The sequence below is a fragment of the Aspergillus melleus genome, assembly GCF_016097325.1.
Source record: "Aspergillus melleus strain CBS 546.65 chromosome Unknown contig2, whole genome shotgun sequence".
In the NCBI taxonomy this organism is placed as follows: Eukaryota; Fungi; Ascomycota; class Eurotiomycetes; order Eurotiales; family Aspergillaceae; genus Aspergillus; species Aspergillus melleus.
The window spans coordinates 4,230,396-4,246,702 of record NW_025763371.1 but is presented as its reverse complement, the minus strand read 5'-3'; the positions used below and the strand labels follow the sequence as shown (position 1 = coordinate 4,246,702).

At 47.6% G+C, this 16,307-nt stretch overlaps 6 protein-coding genes across 6 annotated transcripts; 2 read left to right on the top strand and 4 right to left on the bottom strand.

Annotated features, from left to right (window-relative positions):
- The first annotated feature begins 814 nt into the window (after positions 1-814).
- On the top strand, positions 815-1,348 carry LDX57_004270 (Dabb family protein). Its single transcript, XM_046085930.1, has 2 exons — positions 815-1,135; positions 1,191-1,348. Exons 1-2 carry the CDS (start codon positions 1,037-1,039, stop codon positions 1,344-1,346), a joined length of 255 nt encoding a protein of 84 aa, XP_045941893.1. The 5' UTR covers positions 815-1,036; the 3' UTR covers positions 1,347-1,348.
- A 3,286-nt stretch (positions 1,349-4,634) lies between these two features.
- LDX57_004269 (uncharacterized protein) lies at positions 4,635-5,066 on the bottom strand (the record flags this gene model as incomplete). Its single annotated transcript, XM_046085929.1, has 1 exon — positions 4,635-5,066. One exon carries the CDS (start codon positions 5,064-5,066, stop codon positions 4,635-4,637), a length of 432 nt encoding a protein of 143 aa, XP_045941892.1.
- A 1,749-nt stretch (positions 5,067-6,815) lies between these two features.
- Positions 6,816-7,836, bottom strand: LDX57_004268 (intradiol ring-cleavage dioxygenase; the record flags this gene model as incomplete). The annotated part of the gene is made up of 2 exons (XM_046085928.1): positions 6,816-7,156; positions 7,218-7,836. The coding sequence occupies 2 exons, from the start codon at positions 7,834-7,836 to the stop codon at positions 6,816-6,818; spliced, it is 960 nt and encodes a 319-aa protein (XP_045941891.1).
- A 557-nt stretch (positions 7,837-8,393) lies between these two features.
- Positions 8,394-11,733, bottom strand: LDX57_004267 (F-box protein). Its single transcript, XM_046085927.1, has one exon. The coding sequence runs from the start codon at positions 11,023-11,025 to the stop codon at positions 9,346-9,348; it is 1,680 nt and encodes a 559-aa protein (XP_045941890.1). The 5' UTR covers positions 11,026-11,733; the 3' UTR covers positions 8,394-9,345.
- A 916-nt stretch (positions 11,734-12,649) lies between these two features.
- LDX57_004266 (DJ-1/PfpI family protein) lies at positions 12,650-13,135 on the bottom strand (the record flags this gene model as incomplete). Its single annotated transcript, XM_046085926.1, has 1 exon — positions 12,650-13,135. The coding sequence occupies one exon, from the start codon at positions 13,133-13,135 to the stop codon at positions 12,650-12,652; it is 486 nt and encodes a 161-aa protein (XP_045941889.1).
- Positions 13,136-13,774: 639 nt separating this feature from the next.
- On the top strand, positions 13,775-14,421 carry LDX57_004265 (peroxiredoxin-like family protein; the record flags this gene model as incomplete). The annotated part of the gene is made up of 2 exons (XM_046085925.1): positions 13,775-13,872; positions 13,953-14,421. The coding sequence occupies 2 exons, from the start codon at positions 13,775-13,777 to the stop codon at positions 14,419-14,421; spliced, it is 567 nt and encodes a 188-aa protein (XP_045941888.1).
- Positions 14,422-16,307: the final 1,886 nt, after the last annotated feature.

Genomic DNA, 16,307 nt, shown 5'->3' with positions numbered 1-16,307 from the left:
GCGAGCATTCTTGTTTACTTCTAAGTGTATGGGCTTCTACATAGCCGTAGTTGAGCCGACCCACCCACCGCCTTCCGCCGGTGGGTGGGTCGGCTCAACCACGGCTAGGCCTGAGATGGCCAAGAATAAACCATAAAATGTTGATCTTAACATTGAATTGTGCAAGCGACCGCGTGTCTCATCTATTTGAAAACAAGTCCGGCCGATTGATTTCAGCTAAACGTCTCCCTGAAAGGCGAGCGCTACAATCAAAACAACCCCCCCCCCCCAAAGATATGCAACTGGAATTTCACCCTCCCTTGATTGGACCCCTTGCTTTACTTGCGCCTCTATTCAACTGGCCTTATCTAGCTTCATGGAGGCGCCGACAGATCGACCTTCGCACCCGCGATCAATGAAGGCAACATGTCGCGTCACGATGTGCTGCTTTTCGTGACAACATGGTTTCAAGCGACGGATTCAATGAACGGCAACGTCGCGGACAGGGGCTACAAAAGTAAAAAGTCGATTGAATTGCTCAGACTTGTCATCTTTAGGAGATGAAGTTGAACAGATATCTTTGGAGCTCATGCAGTAAGTACACCGTAGGTAGGTTGATCTGAGATCAGCGTGAAAGCTTGACTAGAGGCCAAGGATTGCCGGCGGAATCGGATGGACGGGACCGTTTCCGCGCCGTCCCAGGTCACCTGACTCGGCATTCGCCCCGCCTGACAAATGCATGTTTGATCAGTTTGTCAAGATTCGCTGCGATCTCCGAGCAATGTCTCCGGCCATTTGTTGTCGGCTCTTCTAATCACTCCGTCTGTATGCATATTTAACCTGGTTTCCTCTTCGGAGATCAGATATTCAGAGACTCTATCCAGACTCAACAAGATACTCAAAATGTCCATTACACACATTGTTCTTTTCCAATTCAAATCGGACGTTAGCAATGACGTCATCAACGATGTATGGCCAACATTGCACACTCCAAATGCACACTATACTCTATAGCACTGTTCGCAGCTAACGATGACTCTACTAGACAATCAACCGTATGGTTAGCTTAAAAGACAACTGCATTCATCCCACGTCGCAAAAACCGTACATCAGATCCTTATCGGGCGGTCTGGACAATTCACCGGAGGGCATACAGGTGCGTTGGTAGCGGATGTACTATAGATCGCCTCATGAATACTGACCTGTACAAGCATGGCATTACACATGCTTTTGTGGCCGAGTTCGCCAGTGCCGAGGATCGGGATTACTATGTTCATAAAGATCCTGCCCATCTGGCTTTCGTTAAGAGTGTAGGCGAAGTTCTTGAGAAGGCTCAAGTTATTGACTTTGCTCCTGGGGTTTTTTGAGACGGTTTGAGTAAGAGCTGTACATATTGATGCTAAATGATCAATCTTTAAGATGATGAAAACAGGAAACCTTGTACTCCGTAGTCTTGCAAGCTTAGTAATATTTGAGGTTTGACTCATACTAGAACGAAATATGAGTTGTAAGATAGTATAAGGGGTCATTGTGATATTTCGCCTGTCAAACCAACCTTCATGAATATAGCCTGCGTCTGCTATTGATTCAGGTAGGTATAGTTGCTGGTTGGCCAGGACGTTTGAGGAGACTGATATGTCGGGGCCAAGCTGCCAAAGTTGGATTGAGGCTCATTACCTGTACTGCGATTATTACTTAGACCGCATCAATTTGTGAATGCCACCTATTAGACTGTTCCAAGGCATTGACTTTGGTCAAACCTCTTATGTGGAAAATATTCCATAGTCGGCACGATCTGCTAACATTATGTGCTTATGCTGGACCCCTAAACAGTAAACAAGATTTCCGAAATTAGAATAGCAAGATCGGCTTTCATGACCCTTGGACTACTGCAAATGTCACCTATGTCACTCATCATTCGCGATCTTTGGTTTTCACCTAGACGGGTGAACAATGACCCCGGCAATGGGAAGTTTACCTGGCACTCTTCCATCTAATTCGCATGCACACGCCTAAGTCTCCAAATTTAAGGCTTGCTAATTTCTCAGAACCTGAAGAGGGACACTGCCGATGAAGGACAATCAAAAAGGAACAAAAGTCGCGCGAATTGCCAGAATAGTGGGCCAATTTTTTGGCCCCTGCCCCCAATGCCAAGAAACGAAAGAAAATTAATCTGCCTCGCTTCAGCCTATTGCAATATAAGTACTTGAGTTCCGGGGCTGCTGAATTCTTGAATTTTGTTGCTTACAAGTAGCATGTCAATATCCGATGATATCGAGTTGAAGCTATCTGTCGAGCGGTATCCTCAACTGGACACGAGCGCCACCATGCAAGATCTTAGATCCCCTGACGGCAAGTGGGGTGCGAGGTCAGGCTTGTCGATTAAATCACTCCTTGACCGTTTTCGAATTGTCCTCGCAGTGATTGCGGGTTCGATTGCACTATTCTATACATGGCCGAAAGTGAACGGCGGGTTGCCGGTGGAAGGCGGATGTCTGCGGTTTGTGTTGGTCTATGGGCCTGCCACTGGTGAGTTCATAAGTTTCCAATCGATGGCGTGGGAGACTGATGCAACTGTTAGTACTTTTTCTTGTGGCATGCTTCTGGGGTCATGTCGAATCTGAAATAAGATGCTTGAGGCCTGGACTCGATGGTGACTCCTCCATATTTGGGTCTTTGCGGCAGGCCCGCCACCGTCGCGTTCTACTGGCAGTGGGCTGTACTGTTCTTGTCAAGCTACTCGTCATCATCTCGACTGGACTGGTGACAACAAATCTGGAAGGTCTTCTGGTAGTAAGGGGCATTGCAACTATAATCATGGGGCTCACAATCGGGCTGTTGGTGAAGATGATAGCGTGGCTTCAATCCGGCGACGTTGAGGGTTACTCAACTTTTGGTATAATATCGGACCACTCATGTCCGAACCCCGCAGGATATCACTCGAACGATGCTCCTATTGAGAAGCCAAGCCCCCACGATTGTGAGAGGTCTGATGCTTCTCAACTGTCGAAAGTGCATCTCACCAAAGGAGAGCCTACATGGGAAGTTCCTAAGTCCAGTCTTTGGCCTCTGCTGATGTTGTTTGCCACTTCTGTTTTGTTAATTGCCTTATTGGAGTATTCCTATCAGTGCTCTCGGCACCACAATGGCTTCAAGGATGTTAATGCTGATGATGGTTATACAGCCATTGTCTGGCGGTTCACTCCGCCACTCCTTGCCTTGGGAGGTTCCACTTGTTACGACCTTTGGGCTTTAAACGTGCATCGAAAGAATTCATCGAATTCGCTCCTTGATAGCAACTATATCTCAACTGCTGCAGCTATCATATCTACTATCACAGCAAATTTGATCTTGGTCGTGGCGAGTGGGCTGTTCATCACTCAAAATACTGACAGCGGTTCAACGATATCAGTCAACCAAACAGATACATTTGATTTTTCAGGAGCCAATCTCTCAGACATTGGCCTAGATGCGGCGCCAGGGAACCTCAAATCATCGAATGTACTATGGACACATGGAGATATGACTTTCCCGTCATTCACTCTCCCAAGAGACATCAACACGGAAGACAATCCGCTCATCACCGTGACATTACCCGCATCCAGAGCAAAATCGAATTGCTTAGCATTAAGCCCCGACAACGTCGAATTCTCGCATCTGTCCAACAATGACGCAGGTTATCTCAATATCACAGATCCATCTAGCTGCACCTCATCACCGTTCTCCCTGGAAGTCCCATACGGCTATTTTGGACTTGCGCAAATGATCGATGATGACATGTGCAACACGATGCATCCAGAACGTGGGAGAGGGCTTGTTTTGACCGGATATAATGACGCTGAAGACGCATCCAAATCAAAAGCGACTGTTCTGCTTTGCAACCCTTCTTCCGAGATTGTTCAAGCAGAGGCCACGTTCCATACTTCATCGTTGGAAATCGATCGCTCCAGCCCACCCATTGTCCACGAGAATACGGCATTGCATACGGCGTTTTTCCTGGACCATCCAGAGGATAATTCCGAGGGATATAAAGAGAACATGATTAGAATAATGAAGCCTGCACACCGTGTCAGCCCAGAATATTATGCCGATGAGCTATTCCGGTTGATAGTCTCTGAAACTCCGCCAGTGGATTACGTCGGCGAAGAGAATGTGCATAACTTGCTGGAGGCAGTGCAGACGAGGCTCGGAATTCGTCTAGCGCAACACACGAATTATCATTTCAGAAGGATCCTACCGGAAGGAAAGCGCCCGGAGTTAGATGCCACTATGTGGAATCCGTCAAGGTTGCGGATCGTGCAGGACGCTGGCCCGACGTATGTGTTGCAGGGTCTTCTTGCATGGGTATTTATCTGTGCAATCGCAAATAGGTTCGCTGAAAGGCTTGACCAGAAGGCTCAGGAGACATGCGATGAGAAAGAAAGAAAGGAATTTTTCGATGAGTTTTACGGATATGAAGATGAAATCTCCAGGAAGTATGAGAGCTGCTAACCCTACGAGGAAAAGTTCATCACCCGGTGGTTGGATAGAACCTATCACTTTCCCTCCTACCTTGTATGATATATCGACCGATGGCATAGAAGTTCATTGTATTCAAATATAATCCCGCTAAATCATTGCACATCCCAGAAACAGCCACGCCATGAAAGCATCCATTATTCTCGTCGCCCATCCCCAATCTCATATATCTTATCATGACCCATCGGTAATTCCGCGAAGGCCCGAGCAGTTGGATGTGGCTGCATCCCACCATGAGCGAGTTGCCCCATCTGGCTCGCATGCAACGCATTAAACTCCCGTATCTTCCTTTGATGCGACCGTCTCTGAAAGAACAGAGCGGCAATTGTCCCAACTAAACAAGCACCAAGTGAGATACCCAAACCCGCACCAACAGCAGTGGTGTTCGACTTCGGACATTCCGTTCCTCCGCTTGCACAAGATGTTGGTTTCGAGGTGGCAGTCACGGTGACCGATGCAGTTGTCGTTGTCGTCGTCGTGGCCGTCGCTTCGGCTGTTCCTGTCTCGATTTCCGTCGCGGACGATGTTGAAGACGAATCTGCGCTAATCACCAAAGACCCCATGTTCATTCGAAACGCGTTGTCGCAGCATTCTGTCCCGTTTGCGCTGCAGCACCAATATCCGACTCCTTTTTGCGGACAGGGGAGGACGTAAGTTCCTGTATTCTGGGCGAAAGCTGAATAATGTTAGGTTGAAGAAAAGGAAAAACGCCGGCCAGAAAAGAGAAAGCGATCGGTCTGTGTACGTACATGACCCACATACATTCGGACAATCAGGGCTCTCCCATGATTTATCCGTGCATGCGTTCTGAAAGATCATCCCCGAGTACTGGGCGACCTGGGCAATGCAGAGCCCGTTGTGAAGACATACGTCGTTCGCCAAGTTGCCCTTTTTATTTGTGGAGCAGCAGGAGCTGGCAGACTTGGACGGGAAGCATGGCTCCATCTCCCCATTTGTTTCACTGCCATCGCTGAAATAGCATTTTGTAGCCCCTGTTGTCGACAGAAGTGCTGTCTGTAACAGCAGAGATAATAATGTACCGCGCATTCTGCCAGTGGAAGTGCAAGCAAGAGGGGGATGACGGACGGGTGATCGTCAGCGGAACATCCTAGGGGAAGGGGTGGCGTATATATCCGGCTCGAGTTCGGAAAAAGCGTGCCATGAATGGGGGCCAAAGACATTATATCGCTGGATCAATTGAGTGGAAGTCTTTGGCGATAGTGCCGGGGTGATGATAGGTTTAGGGTGTGGTGTAATTATTGCTTGGGGGCCGTTTTAGGGCGCTAATGCAGGTTAGACTGAAAGTGTCGGCCCCTTTTCTTGGCTTCTTGTAAGCTGAGGTCTCGACTTGGGGTTCATTATCTTGATCAGGAAAGAGCTTTAAATGAAAGTGTATAAGTTTTGGTTGCGAAACGAGTCGCCAAATGACTAGTATGGGCTTGAATATCGCGAAACTTTCGCCATCCCGGAAGCCCCGGCGAGAGTGTTGCTATCTGTGTAGACCGTATTGATATTCAACCCCTGAGATAAATATCCTTAATCGGAAGAAAATCTGCTGATGGGTCAGCGTCATTCATCACCCTCAAAGCACAGCCTATAGCTGACTGGGCCTTTCCTAACAAACAATGCTAGCAAGAGGTTCATTTCCCCTACCCTAGGTGAACACATTATCTTGAAAATTGGCATCAACAGAAACGAACACTGGACTAGGTTCGCGCAAGCGTGAGTCCGTTAACGAACTACTAACCAATTAGCAACTGTCAGCATTGATATGGATTTTCGTTAACTTATTTCAAGCCCAGATTTCTTGGATTTATGCCTGCATAAAAGACAGTAACCATAAAGCCGGAATGCCATTTCGAAGCTACAATAAGAGCCATTTAGCCCGAATAATAAGAGGAAGCTGAGGCCACCTTGTTCGGGATTTGCCAACAGGGTAGGTAGTCCTAGTTAACCGAAGTAAAATGGTGAGCTTTAAGGACGAACATCGAAATATCCTGGTGGATGATAAGTAAGATCATCAACTTACGGTTGTTTTATGATGACTTTTCTCATCTCTCATGATGTTCTACGTTTTGTTGATATGATTAGTTTTTGGAGAAGGCTTATGGTGAGTTCATCGTGAATAGAAATAATAAAGAGCTCTGGCGGCTTTGAGGTTTAAAATAAGGTAGCAAAAAAGATTCAACAGCGTAATTCAGAATTCTGCTTGAAAGATCGAGCCATAATTAATTTGTGACCCAGAAATAACATATCGCGCTTCACTCGGAGGTTGATCCGTTATGGCACGCCATACTCGCAATAGCCATTATGACCTATCAAGTCTTCGATTGGACTGCCTCCGTATCAACCCCGAGAGTGATGTATCCGACCATTCCTTTGGTGACATCCTTGCCATCAACTGGAACCACGGAGATCATTGGGCTGAAACCTCCTTCGAAGCTCCTCGAAATCCCGTGGTCTTCGCCATTGGTGACACGATGTACTCCTGTGTGGAGTACATAAGGCTCCTCGGCCATGATCCTCTCTACTAGGTTCTCTTCGAAGTACAGCTGCCCCGTACTCACGGTATTTCCGTGGGCCATGGTGCCGTTTTCGCGGATAGACCAATCGGTGTGGATTTGGACATGAACATGAATCGCCCTTCCAGCGTAGAACCCTAGTGGCAAACGTGAGTGCATTAGTTACGAACACGGCAAATGAGATATCTTCCAACAAACCAGGGAAAATCGTTTTCAGTTCCGTAATGCCATTGCCATTGGTTGGCCACATTCCACGACAAAAGGTAGTGTTATCAGTATGCAAATCGGTGACGCCGAACTTCACATTGGTCAAGTTCTCCTGCTTCACATATTGACCATAGGTTATGTCCGCCGGTATACCAGTAAAACTCGAGTAACTGCCGGTCGCATTGCAGTGCCAAAGATCCACTAGTACGCCTTCGAGAGGCGCACAAGTCGCCATATCCATGACCCCAATGTCTAGCCACAATGGAATACCTGGCTGGCCCTCACTCATGTCCTGACGTAAGGTCTGTGAGCGTGGCCAGATATACGGACCGGAAGTGACATCCGCAGAGAGAACACAAGTGTCATTGTGGATGGCATCGTAGTAGGGAGCCTCGGTCGTAATTTGGTATGTGGCGGCGGAATCCGAGCGCTTGGTGAGATTCTGTTCCCATCGCTTTTCGTTGAAGCGCGCAACGTGACTGGAGCAACGGTGAGCTAGCTTTCCTCGGCGGATGAGATCGGCTTTGCTTGCCCTGGGATGGGGTCCCCGATGCGCAATGGTTGAACAGAAGAGAGAAGTTATTATTAGCAAGAATTTAAAGAAGTGCATGATGAGATGAGTTGACAGAACGCTCCGATGATTGCAGATAAAGATGAACTGAGTGGTGCGCCATGTCGGGAATTTATAAGCTAGTTACTATCAATCAACAGTTTATCCCTTATAGACTACGATATCCCGCGTCAATAGTGTTGGAGCTTATTTAGGATCGCGCACACTGTAAGGTACAGCACACGTCCGAATACCCTAGCATGGATCATAATTCTATGCATGATTTAGTGTTTCTGGATAACGTAGAATCTGAGCCCTGCATCGAAAATGGTTATTGCAAGGCAGAAACTGCCTTGCGTCAGTAAGGGGGAAACAGGATTTCTATGGACAATCGGTTATGACACAGGCGCAAAAATGGGAGATAAAAATCAATCGAAACTTTTCTTATGGCTAGTGAGATAAGGAGTTTTATCTATGCTATCGTGCGACCTCACTCATATCCTGTACCTTGGAAGTTCTCGAAGACCATTCTTCCTCCCTTGTTCGCCCTTGCTCGTTCTAGGAAAATATCCCAAAAAACTAAGATAAACATATACGCCGCTCGTTATCGTCGGTAAGAAAAGGGGTCGATGACCACCAGACCGGACTTGGGAGCCTTGGTCTACAATGTGATGCGCGGTTGGCAGTCCTTGGAATCATACTCCGAAGCCTTCAGAGCATCGTACCCACCCGGTTCATTCCGCGATCTGATCAGTGGAAGCCCAGCCGCTGATCACAAGGGATCGTGACAAGAATCCCTTTTGGGTATGAAGAATACTCATCTAGACCGTTCCACACGCCACTGAACGAAAAGTGCTGTTGTAACAAGACATGATTCCATATCGGGTATATAGATAGGTTGGATTTGGATAAACAAGAGAGAGTTCTCGTCTGATGTACTGTAGGTACAGACTACTGGCGTCCCATAGGAGTCGTTGAACATGGGAATATGGAAAGAAGATAGATGGAAATGAAGAATGTCAGATTCCTTCTGTTCCACTTCTTTTGGATCTTACCCATATTGAAAAGTACTCAATTTATTTGGTGTGTATGTGGAAGCAAGACAATTTATGCCTAAGGCAATATGTGCCAAATCGGGTCTAGCGGCTGGATATCCGATCATTTCCGAGAAACCTGACATTTTCGGGAAAACCCGCTGTTGAGCCGGAACACTTTGCGCGGCAAGAAACTAACATACATTGACTGTGGAGATATCTGATAGGGCTTAGATGGAGAGGTTCAAAGTCAAGTGATTGATTGAGATGCCTAGTCAGCCCAAAAATGCAAGACATCCCTGTTCGTATTATTAAGTGAGGGGAAGTGTACCCGGGCCTTCCGCCGGATGTCCGATCGCGGTGATAGTGACGCATGACGGGCTGGCCGAAGATTGAGAAAAAGTTATAGAAATGGATATGCTATACTGTACTTTACTTCATCGCTATATATACACGCAATCTTTGCTAATCGAAATCATGCAGACCCCATCAACACCGTATCTGGTTATTGTATTCGTTAGTCGTTCCATAAAATCTAGTTGCGATTCACCTTCCACTCCACATCACCCTCCGCAGATTTGGCTGTGATAGTGTATGTGCCATCCAGTGTGGTGTCACATGCAACTTTCAGACTCATGATATCCACATCAACCCGGTCCAAAAGAAATGGCCACGAAGGAATGACCTCAGTCATCTTGGACTTGATCATGTCAAAGGCCGCACTAAAGACAAAGCACAGGCCTAGTCCGCCAAAGTCTTGTCCGAAAATCGACCAATCGACTTGACTATGGGGTTTTGTGCGGGGAAACGGATGGTAAATGGGTGTGCATGGTTCGATGTTATAGACGTATACCGAGCCGCCTTGGCCCTTTTGTGAGGCGCACGGTTCGTAGACTATCAGCATGCGGCTGTCATCTGAAATGACTAGTTGCGGGGTATCACAGGTGGCTGAGGGGAGGTTGATGTGGTCCCAGCGCGGGATATTTGTAAGTTGGTAGACGTTTCGATGAGAATCGTCGCCGTAGCCGTATGTGTATTCTGGGTCGACTGTGGCGCGTGGAAGACTGTGGGTTGGGACAGTCGACTGTTCAGCTTTGGAGGAGGTACGGGATTTCGCGGTATATGGCTGGAACTGCTTTGATGGGAGAAGGCGGCTGATATTTGCAGAGAGCATGCCGCTGGCTTGTGTGGTATGGAAGAATGATACAGACCCCATACAGTAGGAATCTATATGACCGGTTTGAAGGCATGCGGTGAAATGCCGGTGTTGCTCGCTTCCTGACCCTGCTGTATTGCCAGTCTCCTCAGAAGATGGAAGAAGTCGTAAGCCCGCCAGTACTAATCTTGTCGTGCTTGATCGGCTGAGATGCCTTGCTAGCTCGATCGAATCTAGGTAAATACGATCGATACATCTGCGCCAGTAGTTCAGATCAGGTTTCTCCGAAGCATGTGACGGTAGACCTAGATAACGGACTCGACTCGGTTGTTTGCCAATAACGAGTCGGAGCAGCTTATCGTTTTCTTCGAATTCCAGCGATTCAATGATTCCGTGTGTATCGTCCTTGATCAGGTATTCAACTGGGGATGTATCTTCTGCACGTTTGTCATCCAAAGCGCTAAACACCTGGATCCTTTTCCCGAATCCTATAGCCAGAATGCGGCTATCCGAAGATAGAGCAAGATGCGGCTGCATGTTCTGCTGGTGTTTCACCATCCACTTATCAGTGCATCCATCGGACAAGGCGCGACAGACTGACGTCCAGAGCGGATAGAGTGACGAAGCCAGTGGAAATTGGAGTAGTCGTTGCTTGATTTCATTCTCGTCCACAGCCCCCGGTGATCTCTTCGATCTAACGGCTCCCCGACCAGGATTTCCCAGTCTCGTTGTTGCAGGCGCCGTCCAGGTATCTGTCCGGCTTCGACAAGTCACTGTTCTCTCCACGTGATTCCGGAACCCCAACAGATTGATCCGCCCGATCTGGTCGAGATAGACACCCCATTCGTTGTCACTCAGTTCTCGAATGGTTGGCGGTAGAGCGACTGGGATATCCTGCACGGTTTTGTATGTCATGAGCGAAGTGGACGCCGCGTATCTCCAGGATTTACACGTCAAACGCGCGGCGAGGTACGTTTCGATATCCATATAAAGAAGAATGGACTGAATAATTTCCACCGGCAGCATCGTAGCCATGACTGGCTGAGTAAGGTATGTCATAATGTGTCGATCCAAAAGTTTAGCTCACCAGCAGTGAAAATCTCATGCGAGGAGAGCAAGAAGAAAATAAAACGACCAGGGGAAAAGGGGCAGCCTTTTCAACAAACACAGATCATGTGGTGGCTCTTTGCGGCGCTCTTTGACCTCGGCAAGCAGCGAACCACGGAAGAGCGGTCGATCTTAGCGTTGTACAGAAATCGAACAGGTGCAGCCGTAATTTCCATTCCCTGTTGACGTTGACAAGGAGACAGATCGGGCGCCAAGCCATGCTGCAACTGAGTTATGTTGGTGCCTCCGTGGGATTCGTGGACCAAATCGGTGATCGACATTAACGCCGCCCTCGACTCAGTAAAGCTGAAGTCATGTGTGGATACCCAACCCCTCTGTCTTTTTGTGCCTCTGCCCGGGTGTCAGTTGATCGAGTGGTTCCATCTTCTTGGCCTTAATTTTTGCAAACTCTGTTCGAGCCACCTCACTATCTCCATGACTTGATTTGGATCCATTCTGTAGACCGAAAGGCAATATTTAGAAAGAAAGAAAGGGAAAATGGAAAGAGAAATAAAGTGCTTATGGATTAGTTGGTGGATTATCCTTACCGCCAGAGCTCCACTTCCGTCGCACGGATCAGTCTTGTCAGAAAGGAATAAAGGATTCCTAGCTTGGCACAACAGTTATACGATTTAAACGAATCCCATCGTTTTTATGCAGGCGATATCATCATACGGATGGGTAACACTAAGACCCCTGCCTGGCCTGCCCTATTGGCTTGTCTCGCCTTAAATGCAGCAGGTCATGACTGCCAAGCAATTGGCACTGCCTATTAATAGGAATGAGATTGCCTATGCAATCCTGGCCATTTCCCCGGTCGATCGTACGTCATTGTCTTCAAATTAGAACAGTGATGATATTCCCAGTGGTAGATCACTTTCCCAATAGTCCATTCGGATTTCATCGCTTATTATCAGGATGAAGCTTGCTTACCCGTCTACTTTGCTATAATTAGGAATGAAAATGCTTCCGCCTTGTTCCGCGTAGAACAAAATCCTCACTTCTTGTCGAATTTGTTACAAAGTCCCATTAAACGGCGATCTGAGTCGTTCCTGTATTCCAGATATCTCTTGCGTGGGAGATGGCAGAATCTGGGGGTTGGTCTTCTTTAATTCGCCCCCGGAAAGCTTATTTGCGTCTATTGTGGGCTGGGCCTGATTAGGTTTGGTCCAAAGATCATCTCGAGAAGACTATCAAAGTGTAAGAGGCGCACCGTTCTAGCGAATGTTTGAAGTACTTGATTTGTGTCATATTTTCAGAAGTTCCTAGGCACAGTCCAGCTACTTATGTCTCTGTGCCTATTAGTGAGCAATGGCAGATTCTAGACAAAAGTGGAAAACCTAATTTGTCAGATATCACTGAGGCCAGACCAGTAGGGACCAGCAATTGGCAGTAAAATGTAGAGTTAATTACCTAATAAACCACCGTGTTGGGCTATCAACATTACCCTCCGACACCCAGTCCCGGATATGCCGATGTCGATCAGAGCACAACGATAGTACATACTTTGCGCCTCATTTAATTAATCTAATTAGAACAGGGAGCCTTACAGGACCTGCACCGACCGCATAGAGCATTACAGCCCATACAAATCAGCAAATGGATCATGGCTAGCATCCGTATGCCGAGTGTACTCCATCCCGTCCGCAATCTTACGAGCGACATCCTCTCCATAGACCTTCTCGATCCAAGCAAGAGTGACATCGATACCTGCACTGACTCCAGACGAAGTCCAGATATTCCCATCGGCCACCCACCTCGCCTGGGACACCCAATGAACATTTGGTCCTAACCGTGTTATCTCTTCCCAGGCCATTTTATTCGTAGTGGCCTTCCGTCCATCCAGCACTCCAGACCGTGCAGCGAGTCCTGACCCGGTGCATACGGTTATCAGGTACTTCAGCGACGGATATACCCTCTTGATGAACTCGATAGCCCCTAGAACTGGAGCGCTAGAGCCGCGAGTGCCTATGCCACCTGGTACGAGGAGAACGTCGAGGGACGGGGCCGTATCGAACGTGTGAGTGGGCACGATGTTTTGACCGAGAGCGTTTGGAGACATGGGCGATTAAGTTGAAACAGGGTCTAGACTCGGGGCAATCACGGCGAGGCTCACATCGTGCGTCCATGAGAGCACGTTGATGCAATCTAGAGGACCGAAGGCATCGAGCGCCTGGAAGCCGGGGAACAGCACGATGCCAAGGCGGAGAGCTGAGAAGGGGTGATTTGTGTCTTGAAGTTTTGGTCAGATGAGCAACATATTGAGGCATCATTGCGATCGCGCAAGCGAGTAACTTACTAGCTATGGTTGCCATATTGATAATGCTTTCCAGAATGAAGTTGTCAGCGACATGTGGATTAAATCGCGCAATCCGGGATGTTGCGAACGGATCGACCATCGACCGCCTTTTCAAGATGGCATCTGTCTGACGGCCTGAGAAGAGGAACGAACCATAACTAATTTGGAAAACCTTGCGAGTGCGATCCATTCGTGGGCCCAAACTAAAGGACCGAACAGCCACTTGTTCGGCCATTCGGTTTGAGATGCATCCGAAAGGGCGCGGATAAGATGAAATCACCGCCAATCAAAGTCTGTACCGGTGATCCTTCGTTGTACACATCGCATATAAATGAGGCATCGGACTCGAAAGGCATTGGGATAAATCTGAGAGTTACACAGTGAGCCCGCCAAGAAATCAATATGGCATCCATTACTCCACAGCTCGAATCCCTTCAACAAGCCATCAAACAGACTGCGCCCGACTCGATTATACAGCTAGTGAATAAAGCGAAGAAACAGTTTGCAGTCTCCTTCAGCCAAAGCACAGCTATTAAAGTCAGCGATCATCTTCCGAGCTTTCGTCTGCAAGACGACATAGGGCAGAGCAAACTTCCACAGAGCTTCTCTCGCAAGGTCCCTTGATCATTACCTTTTATCGCGGCGAGTGGTGCCCATTCTGCAACATTGCCCTAGTCGGCCTGCAACGATATTATGACGAGTTAAAAGTGAAAGGCGCAAGCCTGGTCGCAATCACCCCGGAGCTTCCCAATAGCTCTTTGTCTATGATCGAAAAGCACGACCTCAAGTTCCCTGTTTTGACAGATTCGCACAACGAATACGCTCGCAAGCTCGGAATTGTTTGGAAGCAGCCGGAGAGCCTAAGACCGGTTTATGAGGCCCTGGGTCATGACTTACAACAACGAAACGCTGACAAGTCATTCAAAGTCCCCATCCCAGCTACTCTGCTGGTGGATAAGGATGGTATTGTGAGGAATATGTATCTGAATGTGGACTACTTCAAGCGTGTGGAGCCAAAGGCTGTGTTGGAATGGATCGAGGCCCTGTAGTTGAAGATGACTTGTTGAACAGCGTTAGGCGATAGAATTGCGCCGCGATGAATGTAATTAACTATAATTGATCTGACGCCTCCACGGGTCATGGTTTAAAATATGAAGGAGTGGGACACGAGAACGAATAATTAATGGTAAATGAAATCCCGATAATTAGGAGCCAAGCAGACTTGGACGGGACTTAGGCTGCGAGGAAGTCCGAAAGATACAAGACAGGAGCTAAATGATAGCGTAATGGGCAGTGGTTAGCGACACAACCGTGGCTAAAATTAGATACCGAGGCTCAGATGCTTTCATTGGGGCCCTTAAGCTCTTGCACCATGGCATGGAAGCTTTTGATGGAATCCGCAGCAAATCTTTCATTATTCAACGCCGTATCAGGACGTCGAACAAACTGCTTTGCTAACCACCAAAACTCGAGACTGTGGATCATGAATCCAGGTTTCGATGGCTTTGATGTCTGAAGCTCAGACTGGAACATATCGTATAATTCCCTCCATCTGTCTAATGCCCTTTCGACGGGAATCAATGCGCTGGTGGCATCTATACAACCTTCTAGTGCTTGGATGTCAAATAGGATGCAATGGAGAGCTAGGAAAAATTAGCAAAAACCCCTCTATGTAACCATATTTTGGGCTACATGCCATTAAGCACGAGGGAAAGCGCAAATAATGTGTCAATGTGCCTTCGTATCTCGTTCAGTTGAATGGGCTCGTCACCCATTAATTGCTGAACAACGAGCTTAAGAGATACTGGCGAATGAAAAGCATCGGTATTCAGTATGGTACCATCGCAATCAGAGGGGTCTATCGCATCGAAAAGCGCATCGTTTCGCGGGAGGCCGAAATTCGCTTCGACTATTTTAAACTGCGGTGGCGACCGATAAAAAACGACACTGTAGCCGTCAAGGAGGTAAGCCCAAGACATAATTCTATTGAGAAGCAGTTAGGTTTTTGGAACTAAAAGGTGATTTACATTAATTGTAACTCACCGTACAAGTGTCTCTTGATGTATGTAGTCATCGAGGCTAGCAGGCTGTCCATAATTCTTTGCGTCGTTGATCATTTGGGTCAAGCCCAAGGAACGTATAACTGACACTAGTGCTGGAAAGCATTGGGTGCGAATGCGTCTGTTGATATCAAATTCCTCTCTCGCTGCTTGTAGCACCATCATGAGCATTACCGCTTGGACGAGTTGGATATTGTCCTTCGATAGTGGCGGGTTCTTGCTATAGAGAATGTGCTGAAACTCGGGACTTTCGAAAAGAGAATGGTGCACTAAATCTGAGAAGGATCGTGCTTCCATAGCTTCTTCAGGTGATCTGCAAACCGCTCCCAGTAAACTTATCACAAGCAGAAGATGCGTCGATGTCGTGTTTATATTGAACGAGGGTCTATGAATAATGCAATTTGTGTGTGAGGAATGATCGAAAAAGCTATGCACGTATTCACCAAGCCGAGCAGCACAAAAGAAGAATCTTGCTGCTGGAATGTCAACCTGTTGATGTTCGGGATTCCCTATATTGAAACGTTCGAGATGTGATATAAGCCGCGCAGTTGTTTCAGAGAGCCCGTCAGAGTCGTCCAGCCCATAGAACTGGGTAGAGTCATGGCATTGAGTCTCCATTGCAGAAGGGTTTATAAACGCGTGGAATAATGATGACCAAAGCTCCGGGAAGGGATCAGCGGTTGCCGGGGAAGGATTTTCGGCGAAACTCAAAGACTCGCCTCCCAGCATGCAGTGCAGATCAAACGAAGATTTTGACGACTGGTCAGTATAGTTTAGAATAAAGGGGATAGATATCTTGTCGGGTGGATTCGTGGACTCTTGTCCAGTTTGCCAAACGGACATCCCGGGTTGTGTAGAATCATGCTGAATAGGCA